At 44.9% G+C, this 27,225-nt stretch overlaps 1 protein-coding gene across 1 annotated transcript; it reads right to left on the bottom strand.

Moving 5' to 3' along the window:
• Window positions 1-558: 558 nt before the first annotated feature.
• On the bottom strand, window positions 559-27,225 carry LOC126159625 (homeobox protein OTX1-like). Its single transcript, XM_049916563.1, has 4 exons — window positions 27,015-27,225; window positions 1,424-1,502; window positions 799-1,258; window positions 559-621 (listed from the first exon to the last, which is right to left on the bottom strand). The coding sequence occupies exons 1-4, from the start codon at window positions 27,223-27,225 to the stop codon at window positions 559-561; spliced, it is 813 nt and encodes a 270-aa protein (XP_049772520.1).

A 27,225-nucleotide genomic window follows, 5' to 3' on the forward strand; every position in this document is an offset into this window, starting at 1 on the left:
GTGCTGTCATTTCTAAGAGGATCATAGCGAAAGCTCTAGATCTTGCTTCTATAACCAAATCAGTAATATCACTGTGGGAGAAGCGATACTGAAACGGCGTGTGGAGCACTGTCGTACTGCAGATTTGTCCAAGATTTCTGGTATATCAGTCTCCTGTACACAGGGTTGCTCCTACACGTAAATCAGGTAATATCGCTATTGGAACGCGTTACTAAAACAACATATTTGATCAATGCTTTTGGTGTGTCAGTGTATGTGGCAGTGTATCGCAGCAGGCTTTTGCCACTTTCGGACCACCGCTATTGAAATGACGTGTGGAGCACTGTCGTATCTGACCAATGTTTTTGGTATATCAGTATACGTGGCAGGCTATAGCAGTAGGTTGCTGCCACGGTAGGACCACCGCTATTGAAATGACGTATGGAGCACTGTCGTATTGACGATTCATATGTAACAAATGTTTTTGGTGCTTCAGCTTTTGTGCACGAAGTCCCGAACGTAGGCGATCGCAGAAGGCATCCGTCACCGGCAAGAAGGCGGCGAGGCGGGCCGCCGGGCTCAGTACGGCCTCCAGACGGCGGCGCCGTCGCTAGCGGAGTGCGCGCGCGACTGCTGTTGCTGCTGAGGCACCGCGAGGCCATTGCGCGCTTGGGAGGCGGCGTCTTCCTCCGCGCCGACGCCGCGCGACCCGCCGGCCGCCGCCGCTGCTGCAGCCGCCGCCGCCGCCGACACCGACGCGCAGGTGCCGAGTAGTCCGCCTAGCGCAGAGCCTCCGGTCGACGCCGCGCCGCCGTTCACGCCAGCCACCGACGGCGCGATGGCGTCGGTAGCCGTGGCGCCCGTCAGGTCCTGGTGGTGATGGTGGTGGTGCAGAGGGTGGTGGAACTGATGGTGGTGGTGGTGATGGTGGTGATTCTGATGGCCGCTGGCGGCCGAGTAGAGCTGCGAGTAGAGCAGCGACGCTGGCAGCACCGGCGCGCCCAGGTACAGGTTGGATCCGCCGGAGCTGGCGTAAGGTGCGGCAGCCGCGGCTCCGGTGGTGGCCGCTTGGTGGTGGTGGTGATGGTGGTGGTGTCCCGGCACCAGCGAGGAGAAGGAGGGTGCGGCACCGCCGTTGTGCTGGCCGGCGCCCAGCAGGTCGTCGCTGCTGCCGACTGGCGATTCGCCCGCCGAGGAGTCGCTTAGCGAGCGCGGCCCCGAGGCGACGAGCCCAAAGTCTGCAGACGAAGGATAACGCGGAACCAGCAGTCCGGCAGCGCTGGACCCCGCCGAGCCCGCGGAGCCGACGCGCTCCTGCTGCTGCTGGGGATTGCCCGCGCCGTTGCTGGTTCCCCCGGCGCCACCGTTTGCCGTGTTGGCCCCCGCAGAACCGCTGGTGTCAGCGGCGCCCGTCTGGTGGTGGCCGACGCCGCCGCCGTGTTGCTGCTGCTGCTGCTGCTGGGCGCTCACCAGGCCGAGGTGCTGATCCAGGTCAGCCGTCGCTGTTGTCGTGTCGGGCAGCACTGCGATCATGCAAGCAGACTAAATGAGACCCAGTTTTGATACCTGCAGCTGCTAGCGGCTCTTGGAGCAATTACGTCAAACAGTGTATTTGTTACAGACATGGAGCTGCATCATAAGTGAGAGTGGTTAGGGATTTACATTTACGTTTATACTCCGCAATCCACTCATCGGTGTGTCGCGGTGAGCACTTAACGTGCCACTGTTTAATTAATGAGCGTATGGCATTGGTGGCCGGGAGACCCCTCGCGGGGCTGTTTGGCCGCCGCTCCACAAGTTCTTTAACGCCACTACGGTGACTTACTAGTGAATCAGGATGGAATGATGATGAAAGACACACAACATCTAGTCATCTCGAGGCAGAGAAAATCCCTGACCCTGTCGGGAATCGAACCCGGTACTCCGTGCGCGGGAAGCGAGAACGCTACCGCAAGACTATGAGCCGCGGACACGTGCCACTGTCATTAACTCCCTTTCCTGTTCCAGTCGCGTATGGTTCGCGGGAAGAACGACTGCTGGAAAGCCTCCGTGCGCGCTCGAATCTCTCTAATTTTACATTCGTGATTTCCTCTGGAGGTACAAGAAGGGGGAAGTAATATATTCGATACCTCATCCAGAAACGCACCCTCTCGCAACCTGGACAGCAAGCTACACTGCGAAGCAGAGCGCCTCTCTTGCAGAGTCTGCCACTTGAGTTTGCTAAACTTCTCCGTAACGTTATCAGACTTACCAAATAACTCTGTGACGAAACGTGCCGCTCTTCTTTGGATCTTCTCTGTCTCCTCTGTCAACCCGACCTGGTACTGATCCCACACTGATGAGCAACACTCAGGTATAGGCCTAACGAGCGTTTTGGAAGCCACCTCCTTTGTTGACGGACTACATTTTCTAAGGACTCTCCCAATGAATCTCAACCTGGCACCCGCCTTACCAACAATTAATTTTATATGATCATTCCACTTCAAATCGTTCCGTACGCATACTCCCAGATATTTTAAAGAAGTGACTACTACCAGTGTTGGTTCCACTATCATATAATCATACAATAAAGGATCCTTCTTTCTATGTATTCGCAATACATTATATTTGTCTATGTTAAGGGTCAGTTGTTACTCCCTGCACCAAGTGCCTATGCGCTGCAGATCTTCCTGCATTTCGGTGCAATTTTCTAATGCTGCAACTTCTCTGTATACTACAGCATCATCCGCGAAATGATATAATGGTTGATCAGTGGCCGGGCCTCGACTAAGAGGACGAAACCGCTTACGTTTCAGGAACGATAGCGGACCAGGCTTGTATATACAGGGTGTTGATGTTACTGCTCTCAGTGATGATGGAAAGGGTGAACAGATCAATTTTAGGTAATAGGCACCAGTCTGGAATCGACGGAATTGAAGGTTATAAGCGAAAATCGTTCTGATTTCTCTGACAGTGGAAAGCTTGTGTGTTGCTACCTTCCTTCAATTTCAGTAAGGCCTTCAGCTGCACTGCCCCTGCATTGAAATCGGTTCTTTTGTGGTGCCATTGAGTTAACATTTAATGATAAATGGTTTTAATCCTTTTTAAAGCTATGAGATCGTTAATCCGGTGTTTCAGTGTATATCTAGTGCCTGTTACAAAACGCCGCGGTATTCAGCTGAACTACGTCACTGCGATACCAACTAACGCTCATAGCTCTTAATTTGCATTTTAAAGCCCGTCTTTACTGGACACAATTTTCTTGTTGTGGTCCATATTACTCCTACCAAAAATATGATAACCAAAGAGTTTACAGTAGAAGAGATGTGTTTCATTTTAAAGCCCACATTTAAAAGACATTTTTCCTTGTTTTGTTCCACACTGTCACCTCTGAAAGATATCTACCCTGCAGTATTAACAACAACCGTACCTGTACAGGTATTCCACTATCAGATGTATCGGATCGATAGTTGCTTAAAACTTTCGATTCTGTCGTTTCCGGACCATGGTCTCTTACCTCATTTTCATACAACATCCCTCTCTATCACCTATGACAGTTTGTAACATCACCACGGTATCACCCTGTTCACCGTCAAACTTAGACAGAGAGTTGCCAATGTCAGACTGCCAGTCCGCAGCTCGTGGTCGTGCGGTAGCGTTCTCACTTCCCACGCTCGGGTTCCCGGGTTCGATTCCCGACGGGGTCAGGGATTTTCTCTGCCTCGTGATGACTGGGTATTGTGTGATGTCCTTAGGTTAGTTAGGTTTAAGTAGTTCTAAGTCCCATAGTGCTCGGAGCCATTTGAACCATTTTTTTTCTCAGACTGCCACAGAAAACTAGCTGTGGGCTGCTGACAGTGGCAAGTCCAAATGCTGCGGTTTACCACAGGCTGAAGGTGTTGATTATGTCTATGTGCTGGTAAGCTTCACATTCGACCAGAACAGTCATAATGCCACCACAACGTAGAAAATCAGTGTTGGACATATCATTTTGTTCTCCGTGTATCTTATCTGATTTTGACTGAAAAGCACTGCTTTATCTGAATAATGTGACCACTACTAGATCCAAATTTACATTTTCGTATGGTTTTAGACACCATCAACGACTAAATATAGCATACGAAGATTGAATTAAATATAAAATATCAGTTGAGCAAGTTATATTTTGTGTTCTAACACAACCAGATATTATAAGAATTAATGAACATACCCTGGAACATCTGATTTGGACTGTTCTCTAATTACATCTTGATGAATTAAACCACTGACTGTTTAAAACGTTATACTACTTGAAAAAGTTTCATTACATGCAAACGGAGGGTGACGGAAGCAAAAGAGGACCCTATACAGCAAGAAGCAAAAAACGGTTAACCTGGAAAAACTATATTTGGAAAAGTGGTTGTCAGAAGAACAACCATTTATTACAAGATAAGTAATGGACTTTACCATCCCAACAAAAATGTTAGAGCTTTAATTTCCATTGGGCAATGCCACGGAATGTGTTTGAATGTAAGATTTCCATATTTCATCGATATCGAGGTTATTGAAGAGAAATATATGTTAAATGGGATGTGGTTTTTTTACTAACGTGATCCTTGAAGAAATGAAGCAACCGCTGGTTACAATAAAGGAAACACGCTAGCATATCTCACAATATTACGTAAAATCGCCATATAAAGTGAGGTAGTTGCTCAAATTTTAAGTAAATGCCAATAATAATACTTGATTCATTGAAACTGTACGCCTTCCCCGACCTTACGAAGATTTCTGGAAAGAACTGCGGAATATTGGTTATTACTTTAAAGTAACCAAGTCTCATGAATGACGAAAATGTAACGAAATTGCAGAAGTGAGATTAAATTCAGTGTAAAATGATTTCAACGAAAAGATTCGCTCATGACATTCCTATGCATTGTAGCAGTGAGGAGAAATAACTAGATGTGTTGAACAGAATGAACAATCTACCAGATATAGAATACTCCTTGAGAGTAAACCAACGAGTGACGAAGGTAATGAAGAACAGCAGAAACGGAATTAGCGATAAACATAACTTAAAAATTGTGGAGGTCGGGGAGGGGGGGGGGCAATTATCAGTCGAAGCAAAGGAATTTGGCTAACTTGGAGAAATACGAGGTGTGAGGAACGAAGCAAGGAGGACAGAAGAAGCAGATTAGCACAGACAAACAGAGTTATCTTCGCCAGGGCTTAACTTGAGAAAAAAATTTTGGGGAACTCCATGTGGAGTATCTAAGAGTATGAACGTAAATCATGGATTGCAGGAAAATTGATAAAGAAGAGAGTCGAAGCACTGCAGATACGGTGTTGCAGATGGATGTAAATAACGTAGTGCACTGCTAAGATAAGTGATGGTTCTCAGCAGTATCGGCAAGGGCAAAGAAAAAAAACTGTAATTAGAGACAAGAAGCGTTAAAAGCTCGAGGAAAGACATTGAGGGAATGCAGAGATTGGAATACGTACGGTGCTACAAATAATTAAAGGCATTGGGTGTACGTATTAATCGGAGGAAATGATAGTCACAGGAGAGAAAAATCTGTCGGGAGGCACCATACAAGGCGTAAGACTCACCAGAAACAAAATGTCCGAGATGGTGGGTCGTCAAGCCACACAAGTGTATAAACTGAGGAGGAGGCAGATATAAACAGTTGGGATGTATGAGAAAAGACGCATCATCAAACAGCCACCAACACGCCTGCGAAATCGCTATCTGTTCTCCCTGAATGAAAAGATGTGCAGAGTGCAGAAAACGTTAAAATCTGTAAAATATCGCAACGACTTCGTTTTTCTGTTGATTAACAACACTACCCTTCACCGTTTCTTGTAGATTTAGGCTTGCGAGGAAGCCATTTACCCGGCTGGGGTGGCCGAGCGGTTCTAAGCGCTACAGTCTGGAACCGTGCGACCACTACGGTCGCAGGTTCGAATCCTGCCTCGTGTATGGATGTGTGTGATGTCCTTAGGTTAGTTAGGTTTAAGTAGTTCTAAGTTCTAGGGGACTGATGACCTCACAAATTCTACATCAACATCCATACTCCGCAAGCCACCTGACGGTGTGTGGCAGAGGGTACCTTCAGTACCTCTATCGGTTCTCCCTTCTATTCGTGGAAAGAAGGATTGTCGGTATCCCTCTGTGTGGGCTCTGATCTCTCTGATTTTATCCTCATGGTCTCTTCGCGAGATATACGTAGGAGGGAGCAATATACTGCTTGACTCTTCGGTGAAGGTATGTTCTCGAAACTTCAATAGAAGCCCGTACCGAGCTACTGAGCGTCTCTCCTGCAGAGTCTTCCACTGGAGTTTATCTATCATCTCCGTAACGCATTCGCGATTACTAAATGATCCTGTAACGAAGCGCGCTGCTCTCCGTTGGATCTTCTCTATCTCTTCTATCAACCCTATCTGGTACGGATCCCACACTGCTGAGCAGTATTCAAGCAGTGGGCGAACAAGCGTACTGTAACCTACTTCCTTTGTTTTCGTATTGCATTTCCTTAGGATTCTTCCAATGAATCTCAGTCTGGCATCTGCTTTACCGACGATCAACATTATATGATCATTCCATTTTAAATCACTCCTAATGCGTACTCCCAGATAATTTATGGTATTAACTGCTTCCAGTTGCTGACCTGCTATTTTGTAGCTAAATGATAAAGGATCTATCTTTCTGTATATTCGCAGCACATTACACTTGTCTACATTGAGATTCAATTGCCATTCCCTGCACCATGCGTCAATTCGCTGCAGATCCTCCTGCATTTCAGTACAATTTTCCATTGTTACAACCTCTCGGTACACCACAGCATCATCTGCAAAAAGCCTCAGTGAACTTCCGATGTCATCCACAAGGTCATTTATGTATATTGTGAACAGCAACGGTCCTATGACACTCCCCTGCGGCACACCTGAAATCACTCTTACTTCGGAAGACTTCTCTCCATTGAGAATAACATGCTGCGTCCTGTTATCTAGGAACTCCTCAATCCAATCACACAATTGGTCTGATAGTCCATATGCTCTTACTCTGTTCATTAAACGACTGTGGGTAACTGTATCGAACGCCTTGCGGAAGTCAAGAAACACGGCATCTACCTGTGAACCCGTGTCTATGGCCCTCTGAGTCTCGTGGACGAATAGCGCGAGCTGGGTTTCACATGACCGTCTTTTTCGAAACCCATGCTGATTCCTACAGAGTAGATTTCTAGTCTCCAGAAAAGTCATTATACTCGAACACAATACGTGTTCCAAAATTCTGCAACTGATCGACGTTAGTTCTGCACATCTGTTTGACGTCCCTTCTTGAAAACGGGGATGACCTGTGCCCTTTTCCAATCCTTTGGAACGCTACGCTCTTCTAGAGACCTACGGTACACCGCTGCAAGAAGGGGGGCAAGTTCCTTCGCGTACTCTGTGTAAAATTGAACTGGTATCCCATCAGGTCCAGAGGCCTTTCCTCTTTTGAGCGATTTTAATTGTTTCTCTATCCCTCTGTCGTCTATTTCGATATCTACCATTTTGTCATCTGTGCGACAATCTAGAGAAGCAACTACAGTGCAATCTTCCTCTGTGAAACAACTTTGGAAAAAGACATTTAGTATTTCGGCCTTTATTCTGTCTTCCTCTGTTTCAGTACCATTTTGGTCACAGAGTGTCTGGACATTTTGTTTTGATCCACCTACCGCTTTGACATAAGACCAAAATTTCTTAGGATTTTCTGCCAAGTCAGTACATAGAACTTTACTTTCGAATTCATTGAACGCCTCTCGCATAGCCCTCCTCATACTACATTTCGCTTCGCGTAATTTTTGTTTGTCTGCAAGGCTTTGGCTATGTTTATGTTTGCTGTGAAGTTCCCTTTGCTTCCGCAGCAGTTTTCTAACTCGGTTGTTGTACCACTGTGGCTCTTTTCCATCTCTTACGATCTTGCTTGGCACATACTCATCTAACGCATAATGTACGACGGTTTTGAACTTTTTCCACTGATCCTCAACACTATCTGTACTTGAGACAAAACTTTTGTGATGAGCCAACAGGTACTCTGAAATCTGCTTTTTGCCACTTTTTCTAAACAGAAAAATCTTCCTACCCTTTTTAATATTCCTATTTACGGCTGAAATCATCGATGCCGTAACCGCTTTATGATCGCTGATTCCCTGTTCTGCGTTAACTTTTTCAAATAGTTCGGGTCTGTTTGTCACCAGAAGGTCTAATATGTTATCGCCACGAGTCGATTCTCTGTTTAACTGCTCAAGGTAGTTTTCAGATAAAGCACTTAAAAAAATTTCACAGGATTCTTTGTCCCTGCCACCCGTTATGAACGTTCGAGTCTCCCAGTCTATATCTGGCAAATTAAAGTCTCCACCCAGAACTATAACATGGTGGGGAAATCTACTCGAAATATTTTCCAAATTATCCTTCAGGTGCTCAGCCACAACAGCTGTTGAGCCAGGGGGCCTATAGAGACACCCAAATCATTTCACATTTCGGATCTCCGTCAATTTCCTTCGATACTATTGCACTTCTTATCGCTATAAACACGCCTCCCCCTTCACTGTTCAGCCTGTCTCTACGGTATACATTCCAATCTGAGTTTAGGATTTCATTACTGTTTACGTCTGGTTTCAGCCAACTTTCTGTCCCTAGTACTATATGGGCATTGTGAACGTTTATTAATGAGAGCAATTCTGGGACCTTTCTATAGATGCTCCTGCAGTTTACTATTAGCACATTAATATTGTTATTCCCTGTTGCATTTTGCCTATTCCTACCTTGCCGCGTCTCAGGAGGCGTCTTGTCGGGCCTAGGGAGGGGATTCTCTAACCTAAAAAACCCCCATGTGCACTCCACACGTACTCCGCTACCCTTGTAGCCGCTTCCGGCGTGTAGTGCACGCCTGACCTATTCAGGGGGACCCTACATTTCTCCACCCGATAGCGGAGGTCGAGAAATTTGCACCCCAGATCTCCACAGAATCGTCTGAGCCTCTGGTTTAAGCCTTCCACTCGGCTCCAAACCAGAGGACCGCGATCGGTTCTGGGAACGATACTACAAATTGTTAGCTCTGATTCCACCCCGCGAGCGAGGCTTTCCGCCTTCACCAATTCCGCCAACCGCCTGTACGAACTGAAAGTCCCACAGTGCTCAGAGCCATTTGAACCATTTTTGAAGCCATTTAAACAAAATACAACGAAAAGTAGGAGAAGCTCCTACTTCATAATCTACGAACACGGTATATGTTAGCATCAAATATACCTTTGGTATTTTAAGTAAATTAATTTCATCATACGTCTACTAACTATTTCTGTTTTCTTATCTAAATGTTTATTAATAACGTCTTTACTCCTGTGTTTTCTACGTTTTCAGTGGTTTATTACTGTGACCATATAATCACTTTCGACGTTACTTATGGTCACAGTTTTCACTCTGAAGTGCTGTTTTGCTAAGAAAGGTTGTGACAAGTTAAGTAGTCAATTGTTTTACATTTTATGTAGTGTGATATGTGCGACAGAAGTCATTCCTACATTTCCATATAAAAGTCAAACATTTCAAAAGGACGAAATCGTGTTCAGATATGACTCAACAGATATTTAACCTGTTTTCTTAACACTTACAACACACATCGCTGTGTCAATCGTCATCCATCCTTTCTGTAAAATGTCGGCCTCCACAGCTCGGAGGTCAACATGTCTGATTGTCATGCGGTGGACCGCTAACCAGAACTGAGACGGTTCCCGCTCGTTACCTGACAGTTATACTGGGAGTGAGGACACAAGAAGGGGGTCGCTCGCTAGCTTTGAACGCGGACGGTCATGTTACTAGTGTCAGTCAAAATAATGTGTAAAATGAAGAAATAATTGGCTTCTCGAGTACATAATAGCAGTTACATTTACGGACAATTTCGTGAAGTTCGAAAGTTTTGGAATGGTTTTGTTGGAGTGATATTCGCGTGTGAAAATTTGGCCTTCATAGTATCTGCATGGCATGTTTCAGTATTCAACCACTGAACATTTTTGGCGAGCAATTTCTTTTCTTGAAATCCACCAGAAGGACCGAATGTAATATGTCATGTTAGTGGTGTAATTAATGACTGTGGAAACGTTGTTCAACTCCGATCGGATTTGGACAGATTTCTGGCTGCTGTGCATGCGAAATGAGTGTATGAATTGTGCACTTGACGAAAATAACCAATAGTTTAAATGTGAACCGAATAGTATCGTTTCTTTGGTTAAAAGAACAAATAAACATTTTTGTGGGAAAATTTCGGGCATTATTTTCCAGAAGCCAATCCGTTATCTTACCGCCCGATAAATTTTTTTGTGACCGTTTTTCCACAGCACTTTATTTCATTACTAGAGTTGCGCGGCCTCAGTAATTGTAGATATTACATGGTGTTTTTTTTATCAACGCTGCTTTTACATAATCATTACATTTTGCGAATACATAGAAAGAAGGATCCTTTATTGTATGATTATATGATAGCGGAACAAACACTGGTAGCAGTTACTTCTGTAAAATATCTGGGAGTATGCGTGCGGAACGATTTGAAGTGGAAGGATCATATAAAATTAACTGTTGGTAAGGCGGGTACCAGGTTGAGATTCATTGGGAGAGTCCTTAGAAAATGTAGTCCATCAACAAAGGAGGTGGCTTACAAAACACTCGTTCGACCTATACTTGAGTATTCCTCATCAGTGTGGGATCCGTACCAGATCGGGTTGACGGAGGAGATAGAGAAGATCCAAAGAAGAGCGGCGCGTTTCGTCACAGGGTTATTTGGTAACCGTGATAGCGTTACGGAGATGTTTAACAAACTCAAGTGGCAGACTCTGCAAGACAGGCGCTCTGCATCGCGCTGTAGCTTGCTCGCCAGGTTTCGAGAGGGTGCGTTTCTGGATGAGGTATCGAATATATTGCTTCCCCCTACTTATACCTCCCGAGGAGATCACGAATGTAAAATTAGAGAGATTAGAGTGCGCACGGAGGCTTTCAGACAGTCGTTCTTCCCGCGAACCATACGCGACTGGAACAGGAAAGGGAGGTAATGACAGTGGCACGTAAAGTGCCCTCCGCCACACACCGTTGGGTCGCTTGCGGAGTATAAATGTAGATGTAGATGAATCTTGTAAGTATCTACGTTGCCGAGTGAAGGGACATCGAGCAGACGCCGTTCTGAGGTAGGCGAATTTCTGATTTGCAGCCTGCCCAGGACAAAACGGAATTTCAAACCTCGCCACGCCGCAACCAGAATTCTATTCCCAGTATTGCCAGTGAATTTTCCTTTCAGGAATTACGTAAAAGGGATGCACTCTGCCTAGCGTTATTAATTGAGGGGATATTGAAGTAAGAAGTAACAGCTCCAGGGTATGATAAGATTACAAACGCTGAGGGAGCGGAGTGCTAACCTCATGTCCCTCCATAAAGCATCGAAATGGTGGCACTGGCACTGAAAGAAAGACGGCAACCGGTCGGAATTGATGGCCCTCAAGGCTTGAAAGCGAAATTTTTATCACTCTAATAACACGCATTTTCTCGAAAACCATTGGAAGTTTGCCACAGCACAGACATTCTCATGGAGTAACGCAGGCATGAGTGCCCGTTGCCTTTAGACTGATTGGGAGACAAAAACTACCTTGGCTTCCAAACAGATTTACTGGGCATGCAGTAAAAGCGTTTTACTAAAACGGACGTTTAACCCGACGATGTCTTGTTACGAAAACTGCTCGAGGGAATAGTCGCCATTTCATGAACGAATAGCTGCGATTAGTAGCGGATCGCCCGCTGTTTACTTTCGATTTGATGCTTTCGGGAAATTGCCTCTCATTTTTACAGCGTGAGCTCTCACGGTAATGAGCCGCTCCGTGTCCACGGAACAGGGATTTCTACGCACTAGGCAGTGCCTCCTGATCCTGCTATAAGTTGGCAAAAACTGCCCGCGTGCATCTGTTAAATGACGTTAATTGCATTTCACTAGTTTCATATCACTGTCTGTATGCCAGCGTATTAATACCAAACGTAGTGAGACACAAAGTACGCCACTAGTGGCAGTCAAATACTGGAAAATTTCTTCCGCTCAGCATTTAGAACAATTAAGAGATGCAGGTGATAGAGAATACGCACTTACAATACAAATAAAGTAGCATGAGTATGACACTATGTTACAATTTATATGTCATTCCAATTAAGAAATCTATCTGTACCTCAGTTTACCATGTTAATAAACCATCAGTCTGCCATTATGATTCCCCTAATAACGGCCAGGAATGAAGAATCAGAAGTAATCATCCTCTATCGTCTTTATACTCTTTATGCTGAAAGAGATTTTCACCTTTGAGACAGATTTGTGAACATAAAAATTTATTACAAGACTCATACAGTAATGAAACAAACATATACGGTATAGGGAGTGCAATACCTAATACAAGGAATTGAATCTTTTGTATGTGCTAGCTGGCAACCTTGCTAAGAGTGTTAGTCATTAATTCGCCTAATATTTACGTAACATTGGTCCTAAGATGTCAGTTACAGCGTTGTGTTCGCTGGCAGAAGTTTTGAACAATAGCGCTCTGTGATACAATTTCGCTTCCTGAGAGTGTACAAAGGTTAGAAATATTCTCTATTCGCTATTAAGTAACGGTCAGTTCATCTTTCGGAAAGGTAAAGGCACCAGAGAGAAAGTTCTGGCGTTGCACTTGATGATGGAAGGATCCTTTATTGTATGATTATATACAATTGTATACATACATTGTATGATTATATACAAACACTGGTAGCAGTTACTTCTGTAAAATATCTAGGAGTATGCGTGCGGAACGATTTGAAGTGGAATGATCATATAAAATTAATTGTTGGTGAGGCGGGTACCAGATTGAGATTCATTGGGAGAGTCCTTAGAAAATGAAGTCTATCAACAAAGGAGGTGGCTTTCAGACAGTCATTCTTCCCGCGAACCATACGCGACTGGAACAGAAAAGGGAGGTAATGACAGTGGCACGTAAAGTGCCCTCTGCCACACACCTTTGAGTGGCTTGCGGAGTACAAATGTAGATGTAGATGTAGATGGCAGCGAGACTTAAAGACAAAAAAACCAAACACAGCCATAGGATTTGTTGACCTGAAAAATCGTTCGACAACGTAAAATGGTGCCAAAAGTTGGACGTTCTTAGGAAAATAATAAGAATGAAAGGCGAAGGGTGTAGTGCTCGGACTAAAAAACGTGTAAGATAGGGATGTAGTCTTTCACCGCTACTGCTCAATCTATACACTGAAGAACCGAAGACGGGAATAAATGAAAGTTTCAAGAGTCGGATCTTAATTCAAGATGAAATAATATAAACGATTAGATTCGCTGACGACATTGCTATCCTCAACGAAAGTGTCGTAGAATTACAGGACCTGTTGAATGATCTAATGACCACTGAATGTCGACTGAGAGAAAGCCGACGAAACACGAAACTAATGAGGAGTAGTGGATAAGATACTAGCGATAGATTTAACATCAAAGTAGGGGACCACGAAGTAGACGCATTTAAGGAATTCTTTCACCTTCAAACAAAATAACACACGACAGACGAAGCAAGGTGGAAATCAAGAGCAAATTAGGACAGGCAAATAGGACAGTCCTGGCTAAGAGAAGTCCGTTAATAACAAAATTTCAGCTCCAGTCGAGAAAGACACTGAAATGTACGTCTAGAGCACTGCATTGTAAGGCATTCCGGGCACACCGAAAAAGAGTTATCTGTCTTTGAGATGTGGTGCTATAGAAGGATTTTGAAAGTTAGGTGAGCTGATGAAAAATGAGAAAGTTGTTTGCAGAATAGGCGAAGAGAGAAACATATGGAAGACACTGATAAGAAGACGAGACAGGATGACACGACGTGTATTAAGACCACAGGGAGTAACGGTCATCGTACTAGAGGGAGTTTGAAGAGTAAAAAATTATTGCGGAAGACAGTGCTTCAATTGTACCCTCATACCGGAAATCGGAATATTACGTTTCTTTCCTCGAGATGATGATACGATCATGCAGTTGTGTTCACTGTTGCTGAAAATGCTTTTTTTTTTTTAATGTAAACTCAACAGATTAGGTTCTTCATGCCCTCTCTGGCATCGAAACCAGGTTTTGCATATACAGTATTTTGTTTTGTCTTCTTTGCTTGAGAAGTGACAATAGTTATAATACGGTAAACAGTAATAATACAGTATTAATAAAATTAAAGGGATTTGAATGCATCTAACAACAATGAAAATGATAGTATACACTGAGAGGCGTTGATACTAGCTGTACAACTTCTGCTACTACTACTGCTACTATTATTTCTACAGCTGCAGCTGCTAATAGTAATAATAATAATAATGATAATAAAAATAGTGACAGCAGATGTTACACATTGTTATTGTTGTTGTGCAATAGTGACCTTTTTTTGGCTTACTGAGTTTTCAGAGAGAAGTTTCGGAAGAATGAACCACATAAATGTTTTGGTAACTGCTGAAGCTCTGGTTGGGTAGAAGGGAACTTAGTTGTAATGGGGTAAGATGCGCGTACACGAACATGATGGTGAGGGTTGTTGTTTTAGCAGATATTTAATTAATTATCTTATGCAGGTGCATATGTTATTTAGTACCCTGAAATCATTCCAAAGTCAGGTTTTGCTACTGGAAAGATCTTACTGAAGTTAAACCAAAAGGAATGAGAAAAGTGTTTCCGTTGTGTAATTTAGGCAAGAGCGTTAAGGTTGGGACGGAAATCTCTGCGCATGTCTGGATGTAGCCAGGTTAGTCGTGTAGAAGATGGTGAAATACACTCCTGGAAATTGAAATAAGAACACCGTGAATTCATTGTCCCAGGAAGGGGAAACTTTATTGACACATTCCTGGGGTCAGATACATCACATGATCACACTGACCGAACCACAGGCACATAGACACAGGCAACAGAGCATGCACAATGTCGGCACTAGTTCAGTGTATATCCACCTTTCGCAGCAATGCAGGCTGCTATTCTCCCATGGAGACGATCGTAGAGATGCTGGATGTAGTTCTGTGGAACGGCTTGCCATGCCATTTCCACCTGGCGCCTCAGTTGGACCAGCGTTCGTGCTGGACGTGCAGACCGCGTGAGACGACGCTTCATCCAGTCCCAAACATGCTCAATGGGGGACAGATCCGGAGATCTTGCTGGCCAGGGTAGTTGACTTACACCTTCTAGAGCACGTTGGGTGGCACGGGATACATGCGGACGTGCATTGTCCTGTTGGAACAGCAAGTTCCCTTGCCGGTCTAGGAATGGTAGAACGATGGGTTCGATGACGGTTTGGATGTACCGTGCACTATTCAGTGTACCCTCGACGATCACCAGTGGTGTACGGCCAGTGTAGGAGATCGCTCCCCACACCATGATGCCGGGTGTTGGCCCTGTGTGCCTCGGTCGTATGCAGTCCTGATTGTGGCGCTCACCTGCACGGCGCCAAACACGCATACGACCATCATTGGCACCAAAGCAGAAGCGACTCTCATCGCTGAAGACGACACGTCTCCATTCGTCCCTCCATTCACGCCTGTCGCGACACCACTGGAGGCGGGCTGCACGATGTTGGGGCGTGAGCGGAAGATGGCCTAACGGTGTGCGGGACCGTAGCCCAGCTTCATGGAGACGGTTGCGAATGGTCCTCGCCGATACCCCAGGAGCAACAGTGTCCCTAATTTGCTGGGAAGTGGCGGTGCGGTCCCCTACGGCACTGCGTAGGATCCTACGGTCTTGGCGTGCATCCGTGCGTCGCTGCGGTCCGGTCCCAGGTCGACGGGCACGTGCACCTTCCGCTGACCACTGGCAACCACATCGATGTACTGTGGAGACCTCACGCCCCACGTGTTGAGCAATTCGGCGGTACGTCCACCCGGCCTCCCGCATGCCCACTATACGCCCTCACTCAAAGTCCGTCAGCTGCACATACGGTTCACGTCCACGCTGTCGCGGCATGCTACCAGTGTTAAAGACTGCGATGGAGCTCCGTATGCCACGGCAAACTGGCTGACACTGACGGCGGCGGTGCACAAATGCTGCGCAGCTAGCGCCATTCGACGGCCAACACCGCGGTTCCTGGTGTGTCCGCTGTGCCGTGCGTGTGATCATTGCTTGTACAGCCCTCTCGCAGTGTCCGGAGCAAGTATGGTGGGTCTGACACACCGGTGTCAATGTGTTCTTTTTTCCATTTCCAGGAGTGTATAATCAAAACTCTCAGATATAATATCGTGCGCAGGCATTCAGTACTTGTTCCAGACGCCTTGAACTTTTCTGAGAAAGACCTTGCAGGGTAGCATAGCTGCAATCAACAACTGGGACAATAGTCATCTGCACAACTTTCATTTTCAGGTCAAAAGAAAACAGCTTTACTTAATTTGGTAGGGCAAGGAGAGATGCTGATGCGATATTGCCCATTGTAGCTATGTGATCAGCAGTATTTTGTACTTCATCTGTTATTACTCCTACGATCTTCCCTTGTCCGTTCTATTAGCGATTAAAGATGATACAGATTTATGCTGATAATTTTCACTTTATATTAATCTAAAACCAATTTTATGATGTCATACTCTCTTCGTCTTTTTTTAAACGTATTGTCAGTGGCATAAAATATATACGTATTTACGGGTATGTCATTTTGCCTTACATATTAGACACTGTATTTAGAGGGTGGGAACAGTTCTCACAAAAATGGTTCAAATGGCTCTAGGCACTATGGGACTTAACATCTGAGGTCATCAGTCCCCTAGACTTAGAAGTACCTGAACCTAACTAACCTAAGAACATCACACACATCCATGTCCGGGGCAGTATTCGAACCTGCGGCCGTAGCAGCAGCGCGGTTCCATACTGAAGAGCCTAGAACCGCTCTGCCACAGCGGCCATCTCAGTTCTCGCATTTTCTGACTTTGTATCCTAATAGCGGCTAAAATTTTGTGCTTTCAAGGTTTGTAGCTGATGTACTACTTATACATGTGCGCCTGACCTTTTGGTTTTACCGCAGTTCTTCCAGCCTTTCGAAAAATCGTTGGCGCAGCACTGAGAACGTGCACACATCTTTTCTTTGCGTTCTGTTTCAGATGTTGTTTCTTCAGCGCGCGTGTGTGTGTATGTATGTGTGTGTGTGTGTGTGTGTGTGTGTGTGTGTGAACTGAATGTCGGTCTCGAAAGTGTGTTTTGGTATCTGTAGCCAGTGTGTGTGTGTGTGTGTGTGTGTGTGTGTGTGTGTGTGTGTGTGTGTGTGAGAGAGAGTGAGTGTGTGTGAATTTATTAACTGAGGCGTCAAAAGTCATAGGATACCTCGTTCTTTCCGGTTGTAGCGCAGGAAATTGACGTGGCATGGACTCAACAAGTCGTTGGACGTCCAATATTGAGCCATGCTGTCCCTGTAGCCACCCATAATTGAGAAAGTGTTGCCGATGCAGGATTTGGTGCTCGAACTGATCTCTCTATTATGTCCCGTAAACGTTCGGTGAGCCGGCCGCGGTGGTCTAGCGGTTCTGGCGCTGCAGTCCGGAACCGCGGGACTGCTACGGTCGCAGGTTCGAATCCTGCCTCGGGCATGGGTGTGTGTGATGTCCTTAGGTTAGTTAGGTTTAAGTAGTTCTAAGTTCTAGGGGACTTATGACCTAAGATGTTGAGTCCCATAGTGCTCAGAGCCATTTGAACCAAACGTTCGGTGAGGTTCATGTCGGGCGATCTGGGTGGCCAAATAGTTCGAGTTGACCAGAATGTTGTCCAAACGAATAGCAAACAACTGCGGCAAGGCGGGCTGCGTGGCACATTGTCATGCATAAAAATTTCATATTTGTTTGGGAACATGAGGTCCACCAACGCCTGCAGATGATCAGTCTGACCAGAGGACCCAGTCCATTCTATGAAAACACAGGCCACACCATTGAGAAGCCAACACCAGCTTGCACGGTAACTTGTTGACAGCTTGAGTCCAAGGCTTCGCAGGGTCTGCGACACACCCGAACGCTACCATCAACTCTTACCTATTAAAATCGAGACTCATCTGACGAGAGCACCGTTTTCCAGTCCTAAAGGGTCCAACCGATATGGTCACGAGCCCAAGAGAGCGCTGCAGGCGATGTGCTATTAGCAAAGGCACTCGCATCGGTCGCCTGTTGCCATAGCCCAGTAACGCAGCATTTTGGCTAGCTGTCCTAACGGATACGTTCACGATACGTCGCTCGTTGATATCTACGATTATTGCAAGCAGTGTTGCTTATCTGTTAGCGCTGGCAACTCTAGCAGACGGCCCTGCTCTCGGTTGATAAATGAAGCCTGTCGGCCACTGCGTTGTCCATGGTGAGGCCTGTAATTTGGTATTCTCGGCACACTCTTGGCACTGTGGACCTCTAAATAGTGAAGTCCCTAAGTATTTAAATAGTGGAGTATGCCATGCCTCTATCTCCAATTACTACAGACTACAAAGTCTGTTACTTCCCGTAGTGCCCGCATCTCGTGGTCGTGCGGTAGCGTTCTCGCTTCCCACGCCCGGGTTCGACTCCCGGCGGGGTCAGGGATTTTCTCTGCCTCGTGATGGCTGGGTGTTGTGTGCTGTCCTTAGGTTAGTTAGTTTTAAGTAGTTCTAAGTTCTAGGGGACTGATGACCATAGATGTTAAGTCCCATAGTGCTCAGAGCCATTTGAACCATTTGAACTTCCCGTAGTGCCGTCATAGTCACTTGACACCCATTAACATGAATCACCTGTGAATCACAGCTCCGCCAATGCATTGCCCTTTTAAACGTTGTGTACCTTGTACCACGGCCATCCGTATATGTGCAAATCGCTATCCCCACGAATTTTGCCAGCTTAGTGTATAGGCTTAAGTACAGTTAGGTGAATATATACAAACTCTTTCACAGGTTGTATCAGGTTTACCAGAGATTTGGTCTTTATATGTGTTTTTTCATTTATCATCTGTTAATATCCTACAACAGGCATTCATATGTGTTAATTTGCAGACATCTGAAAAGGGCGTTTACTGTACTTATATATTCTGATGATTTTCATGCCTGGTTCTCTGTTAGTAAGATAGTGGTTGTGGTGTCTTACGTACCCTGAAAATGTGGGTTAGTTTGTTCGATAGTTCCAAAGCCTGACGTGGTCTTCGAAATTCGTTTTAAAATAGCTTCGTGTTATCCCTATGCGTACTATATCGCAACTTTGGCTCTCAAACTGATATATTCACACTCCCTGGAATTTGTACCTGTTGATGTTTGTTGCCTTAAGCTGGTTTGAAGAGTTAGCAGGAATTTTAAAACACGTTACAAAGAATACTACATTAATTGTTGTAAGCATGAGACAAACGATTCCGCTTTCGCAGAATACTCCACATAACCTTCCCTTCAGTACAAAAGACGTGAAAATCGTCATGATAAATAAATACAACAAACGCCTTATGCTAATGGAGGAAAACTACCACACTGAGAGAGTAACTGGGAATTTGTGGTAAGTTTCTGTGGGACCAAACTGCTGAAGTCATACCTAGACTTGCACACTACTAAAACTAACTTATAGTAAGAACAACACACACACCCATGCCCAAAGGAGGACTCGAACCTCCATCGAGAGGGGCCGCGCTATCTGTGAGAAGGCGCTTTAAACCGCGCGGCCTCTCCGCGTGGCACCGGGAGATTAACTGGAGTCAACGACCAGGTTACAAAGGACCACACATATAAACTGACACGCATTAGTTGATAAACATGATGAAAACACATAACATTGGAAAAAAGTAACAGAGGATTATGACGAAATATTAGAGGGCGACAACAGCAAAAGGCACTGGAGAACTGAGAATCGCTCTCGCGAACCCTTTCAGCACCAAAACAACATGAAGAGAGCGCGATGCGCAGGGAAGTGCTCAGCGAGCTGAAATTCCAAAACCAATAGTCAGTGATTCGGAAGCATGTAAAGGAAAATTAGGTCCCAAGGCATAAAACCTGGACCGCGGAGCAATGAAAGATAGTCATTTGGTCGGAAAAATTTGCCTGCCAAGAGTGGAGGTTCTGTGATGATTTGAACAGTCATATCGTGGTATTCAATGGGCCCCACGGTTGCTATCCAAGATCGCATTCTTACCATTTGATCATTTCAGCTGATCAGGTCCGTTCCATGGTGCAATGTATGTTCCCTAATGGTGAAGCTGTGTTCCAAGACGACAGGGCCCTAGTTCACACTTCCTTCGCCCATTACTGGTTTTTTGGGCACGAAGTTGAATTTTCGCATCTCTTCTGGCCACAACAGTGACAGATCTCAATGTTATTGAGCCTTTGTGGCCTACTTTGGAGAGAAGGGTGCACTGTCGTTATCCACTTCCATCACTGTCAGCTGAACTTACCAGTGTTTTGGAAAAAGAATACTATAGGATTTCGAGACGACTGGACGCTGTTTTGAATGCCAGCTGATTTCCTGCACCGTATTAGACATGGTAGCATGTTATGTTTTGGTGTTTCCATATTTTTTGCCCAACCCTTTTAACTATACAGAAATAAATGCTAATTCACAAAAATACACACACACACACACACACACACACACACACACACACACACACACACATACATACATAAATACATAGAGAGAGAGAGAGAGATCATAGTTATCACAAACACACATTCGACAATATGCAACAACATTCAAAGACACTACCAAGAGAATGTGTTTTCGTACACGGTCCAGTCACACTAATGCGACCGCCTGTCGAAAACGTTTTGCAAAGACGACGTAGACGAAAAGAATCATTGAGGTTCTGGAAGGCACCACAATGGATGGGGAACCTTGCTGACAACAGTGCCATGGCAGCTGCGCTAGGTTTTACTGTTGAGGATCCACGGCATAAACAGCCCCACAGGTTCTCGATTGGGTTTAAATCCGCGACGTTTGATGGCCAGAGTAGTACAGCAATTTCAGCCTGGGGCTCTTGGAACCAAGCACGTACACTGCGAGCGGTGTGACACGTTGCATTGTCTTGTTGGTAGACGCCATCCCCCTCAGATTAAAAAAAAATGTATATAGGGGTGGACTTGGTCCCCAAGGATACGTTGATTCTTTTGTTGATGCATTTTTTCTCCTTCAAAAATGTCGAGATCACCCAGGGAATGCAACGAAAACATTCCCCAGACCACAACACATGCTGGGTGTTTGCTTTCAAGTGCTTCACACCGTACACGCCAACGGCCATCTGTCCAATGGATCCCAAAACGCGATCCATCTGAAAAAGCCATCTGTCGCTATTCAATGGACGTTCAGTAGCGGTTTTGCTGTGCAAGTCCCAGCCTTCGTTGTCGGTGAACAGCAGTCAACAAGGGTGAATGAACCAGGCACCTAAGATAGAGGCCCCTAGATTCACCTGGAGGTTCAGTTGCTCAACAGTTGCACGTCTATTCGCTCGTTCACATCTCTTCAGCCGCCGTTAACCCCTGCCATCTATGGTCCATGGTGCCGGATTTGGATAGTGACATTTTGCCGTGTACTTTAACCACGGCAACAAGCGAACATTATACAGACTTAACCGGTTCGTAAATACTTCAACGCTTATTCCGAACTCAAATGATCGTGCCCCTGTGAAAGTCAGATAAATTGCTCTGATTCCGCATTATGACAACGATGGCATTGTTTTCCGCATCCACACAACACGCTCTATGTACCCTCAACTGCCTGTTCTCCCACCTGTCGTCTGTGAATGGTTACTGAACGTTGATATCGATCACAGGTGGTGAACACGTTAGTGTAATTGGATCGTGTATTATGACTGATGTTCGAAAGAGTGGAGAGCATGGCAATCACACATGATTACTCGATTGCTTAGAAACCTAGTAAGTAAAATGTTGGATCATTGTTATGTTACTCAAAATTGATAAGGTTTCCGTACTGTTTATAACCTTCAACTGCAAGTGCAGTGTCTAGTGTATAAGGTAAATATCGCTTTCTCTCTCTCTCTCTCTCTCTCTCTCTCTCACTCTCTTTTCTTTTTTTTTCGTCAGTGTCAGTCTTCTGACGGGTTTGATGCGGCCCACCACGAAATCTCTCTTGTGCCAACCTCTTCAGCTCTGAGTAACACTTACCTACAACTCAGTTATTTCCTGGATGCATTCCAATCTCCCAATCTCTGTCTTCTTCTACAGTTTTTGCTCTCTACAGCTCCCTCTAGTACTATAGAAGACATTCCCTCATTTCTTAACAAATGTCCTATCATCCTGTCCCTTCTCCTTGACAATGGTTTCCACATATTCCTTTCCTCTCCGATAACTGCAGAACCTCCTCATTCCTTACCTGATCAGTCCATCTTATTTTCAACATTCCTCCGTAACACCACATCTCAAATGCTTAGATTCTCTTCTGTTTCGGTTTTCCCACAGTCCATGTTTTACTATCATACAATGCTGTACTCCAGACGTACATTCTCAGAAATTTCTCCTTCAAATTAACGCCAATGTTTGATAGTAGTATTCTCTTGACCAGGAACGCCGTTTTTGTCATTGCCAGTCTGCTTTTCATGTCCTTCTTGCTCCGTCCGTCGTTGGTTATTTTACTGCCTAGGTAGCAGAATTCCTTAACTTCATCTACTGCTCCTCTTTACTTCCTTCTTCGATTTACTCTCAGTCCCTATTCTGTACTCATTATATCGTTCATTCCATACAGTAGATCACGTAATTCTTCTTCACATTCATTCAGTATACCAATGTCATCAGCGAATCGTATCATTCATCCTTTGACTTTGAATTTAAATTCCACTTCCGAACCTTTCATTTACTTCAATCATTGCTTCTTGGATGTACAGATTGCACAGTAGGGGCGAAAGACCACATCCCCGTTTTATACCCTTTTTAATCCGAACACTTCGCTCTTGATCGTCCACTCTTATTATTCTCTCTTGGCTCTTTAACATATTGTATATTACCCATCTCTTCCTATAGTTTACTCCAATTTTTCTCAGAATTTCAAACATCTTGCACCATTTTACAATGTCGAACGCTTTTTACAGGTCGACAAATCCTATGAACGTCTGGATTTTTCTTTAGTTTTGTTTCCGTTATCAACTGTAACGCCTCTCGTGCCTTAACCTGTTTTAAAGCCCAACATCGTCATCTAGCACACCCTCAGTTTTTTTTCCTTTCGTCTTTACATTATTCGTGTCAGCTATTTGGATGCATCAGCTGTTAAGCTTACTGTATGATAATTCTCGCACTTGTCAGCTCTTACAGTCTTCGGAATTGTGTGGATGATATTTTTACGAAAACCAGATGATATGTCGCCAGACTCATACATTCTACATACGAGGTGCATTCAAGTTCTAAGGCCTCCGTTTTTGTTTCTCCGGACTGGAAAGAGATAGAAACATGCGCATTGTTTTAAAATGAGGCCGCCTTCATTGTCAATACGTCCCAGAGATGGCAGCACAGTACGGCACATGGAATTTTACCGCCAGCGGCGAGAATGAGAACTGTTTTAAATACTTAAAATGGCGACGTTTTCCTTACTTGAACAGCGTGCAATCATTCGTTTCCTGAATTTGTGTGGTGTGAAACCAACTGAAATTCATCGACAGTTGAAGCAGACATGTGGTGATGGAGTTATGGATGTGTCGAAAGTGCATTCGTGGCTGCGACAGTTTAATGAAGGCAGAACATCGTGTGACAACAAACTGAAACAACCTCGGGCTCGCACAAGCCGGTCTGACGACATGATCGAGAAAGTGGAGAGAATTGTTTTGGGGGATCGCCGAATGACTGTTGAACAGATCGCCTCCAGAGTTGGCATTTCTGTGGGTTCCGTGCACACAATCCTGCATGACGACCTGAAAATGCGAAAAGTGTAATCCAGGTGGGTGCTATGAATGCTGACGGACGACCACACGGCTGCCCGCGTGGCATGTTGCCAAGCAATGTTGACGCGCAACGACAGCACGAATGGGACTTTCTTTTCATCGGTTGTGACAATGGATGAGACGTGGATGCAATTTTTCAATCCAGAAACAAAGCACCAGTCAGCTCAATGGAAGCACACAGATTCACCGCCACCAAAAAAATTTCCATGTTCTTGGACAGCGAGGGCGTAATCCTTACCCATTGCGTTCCAAAGGGCACTACGGTAACAGGTGCATCCTACCAAAATGTTTTGAAGAACAAATTCCTTCCTGCACTGCAACAAAAACGTCCGGGAAGGGCTGCGCGTGTGCTGTTTCACCAAGACAACGCACCCGCACATCGAGCTAACGTTACACAACAGTTACTTCGTGATAACAACTTTGAAGTGATTCCTCATGCTCCCTACTCACCTGACCTGGCTCCTAGTGACTTTTGGCTCTTTCCAACAATGAAAGACACTCTCCGTGGCCGCACATTCACCAGCCGTGCTGCTATTGCCTCAGCGATTTTCCAGTGGTCAAAACAGACTCCTAAAGAAGCCTTCGCCGCTGCCATGGAATCATGGCGTCAGCGTTGTGAAAAATGTGTACGTCTGCAGGGCGATGACGCCGAGAAGTAACGCCAGTTTCATCGATTTCGGGTGAGTAGTTAATTAGAAAAAAAATCGGAGGCCTTAGAACTTGAATGCACCTCGTACAACCGTGAACAGTCGTTTTGTGACCACTTCCCCCAATGATTTTAGAATTTCTGATGGACTGCTATCTATCCCTTCTGCCTTATTGGATCGCAAGTCCTCTAAAGTTCTTTCAAATTCTGATTCTAACACTGGATACCCTATCACTTCTAAATCGACTCCTGTTTCTTCTTCTATCAAATCAGACAAATGTTCCCCCTCATAGAGGCTTTCAATCAATTCTTTCCACCTATCCGCTCCCTCCTCTGCATTTGGCATTTGACAGTGCAATCCTGGTTGCACTCTTAATGTTACCACCGTTGTTTTTAATGTCACCGAAGGTTTTTTTTTACTTTCCTGTATGCTGAGTCTGTCGTTATGACAATCATTTCTTTTTCGATCTCTCCACATTTTTTACGCAGCTATTTCGTATTAGCTTCACTGCAATCCCTATTTATTTTATTTATCAGTGACGCGTATTTCTGTATTCCTGAGTTTCCCGGAACATTGCTGTATTTCCTCGTTTAATCGATCAACTGAATTGTTTCTTCTGTTAACTGTTACCCATGGTTTCTTCATAGTTACCTTCCTTGTACCTATGTTTTTCTTTCCAAATTTTGTTATTGCCCATTTTAAAGATGTTCATTCCTCTTCAATTGTACTATCTACTGAGGTATTCCTTATTGCTGTGTGTATAGCTTTAGAGAGATACAAGCGAATCTCGTCATTGCTTAGTACTTCCGGATGCCACTTCTTTGAGTATTGATTCTTCCTGACTAAACTCTTAAACTTCAGCCTGCTCTTCATCACTACTATATTGTGTTCCGAGTCTGTATCTGCTCCTGGGTACGCCTTACAATCCAGTACCTGATTTAGGAGTCTCTGTCTGACCATGATATGTTGTTGTTGCGGTCTTCAGTCCTGAGACTGGTTTTGATGCAGCTCTCCATGCTACTCTCTCCTGTGCAAGCTGCTTCATCTCCCAGTATGTACTGTAGCCTACATCCTTCTGAATTTGCTAACTGTATTCATCTCTTGGTCTCCCTCTACGATTTTTTACCCCCCACGTTGCCCTCCAATACTAAATTGGTAATCCCTTGATGCCTCAGAACATGTCCTACCAACCGATCCCTTCTTCTAGTCAAGTTGTGCCACAAACTCCTTTTCTCCCCAATTCTGTTCAATACTTCCTCATTAGTTATGTTATCTACCCATTTAATCTTCAGCATTCTTCTGTAGCACCACACATCAAAAGCTTTTATTCTCTTCTTGTCCAAACTATATATCGTCCATGTTTCACTTCCATACATGGCTACACTCGATACAAGACCATGACGTAATTTAACTGAAATCATGTGGTATCACCCGGCCTTTCCCAAGCATGCCTCATCCTCTAGTGAATGTTGAGCTGTAAAATGCTGTATCTACAAATATTTAGAAATTTCAGGCCACTGATCATCCCTTTTCAAACAAAATAGAGTTCATATGGGTATAGAACAACAAAATTACCTTTATTCGGTAGTACAGCGACATATATCACCTGTAAGTTGTTAACATAATATAACACGCAAAAGAGACCGACAGGACGCTAAAAATTATAGATGCTTGAGAATTTAGATAATTCGGTAATGAGCCTTTTGTCAATTTGCAATTACTTTTGTGCGTGTAAGAAGGTCATCCGAAGACCAGTATCAGTTGCAAAGTGATTTAGAAAAGATTTCTGTATGGTGTGGAAGACGGCAGTTGACGCTAAATAACGAAAAGTGTGAGGTGATCCACATGAGTTCCAAAAGAAATCCGTTGGAATTCGATAACTCGATAAACAGTACAATGCTCAAGGCTGTCAATTCAACTAAGTACCTGGGTGTTAAAATTACAAACAACTTCAGTTCGAAAGATCACATAGATAATATTGTGGGGAAGGCGAGCCAAAGGTTGCGTTTCATTGGCAGGACACTTAGAAGATGCAACAAGTCCACTAAAGAGACAGCTTACACTACACTCGTTCGTCCTCTGTTAGAATATTGCTGTGCGGTGTGGGATCCTTACCAGGTGGCATTGACGGAGGACATCGAAAGGGTGCAAAAAAGGGCAGCTCGTTTTGTATTATCACGTAATACGGGAGAGAGAGTGGCAGATATGATACGCGAGTTGGGATGGAAGTCATTAAAGCAAAGACGTTTTTCGTTGCGGCGAGATCTATTTACGAAATTTCAGTCACCAACTTTCTCTTCCGAATGCGAAAATATTTTGTTGAGGACAACCTACATAGGTAGGAATGGTCATCGAAATAAAATAAGAGAAATCAGACCTCGAACAGAAAGGTTTAGGTGTTCGTTTTTCCCGCGCGCTGTTCAGGAGTGGAATGGTAGAGAGATAGTATGATTGTGGTTCAATGAACCATCTGCCAAGCACTTAAATGTGAGTTGCAGAGTAATCATGTAGATGTAGATGTAGATGTAGAGACTTACGCGAGGAGACGGTGGAGGGCGAGGCGAAGGCGTCGTGCGCCGTGGTGGAGCCCTGGTCGGCGGAGAAGCCGAGCGCCGGCGTGTTGAAGCCGACGCCCGTGGAGGCGCAGCTGCCCGCCAGCCCCGCCGCCGCGCCCGTCAGGTAGGGCGAGTAGGGCGCCGAGCCGTAGCCCCAGTGGCTGTTGGACGCGCCCAGCCCGAACTGGCTCAT

Source organism: Schistocerca cancellata, chromosome 2, assembly GCF_023864275.1.
Source record: "Schistocerca cancellata isolate TAMUIC-IGC-003103 chromosome 2, iqSchCanc2.1, whole genome shotgun sequence".
NCBI classification, from domain to species: Eukaryota; Metazoa; Arthropoda; class Insecta; order Orthoptera; family Acrididae; genus Schistocerca; species Schistocerca cancellata.

What these genes read in the sequence shown, in the direction of transcription:
- LOC126159625 (XM_049916563.1), bottom strand. Translation starts at nt 27,225, where the DNA reads ATGAGCCAGTTCGGGCTGGGCGCGTCCAACAGCCACTGGGGCTACGGC. An exon ending in GCCCAGCAGCAGCAGCAGCA is followed by an intron (nt 1,259 to 1,423) that starts GCAACACGGCGG and finishes GGCGGGGTCCAG; the next exon opens with CGCTGCCGGACTGCTGGTTC. An exon ending in TCGCGCCGTCGGTGGCTGGC is followed by an intron (nt 622 to 798) that starts GTGAACGGCGGC and finishes GCGGTGCCTCAG; the next exon opens with CAGCAACAGCAGTCGCGCGC.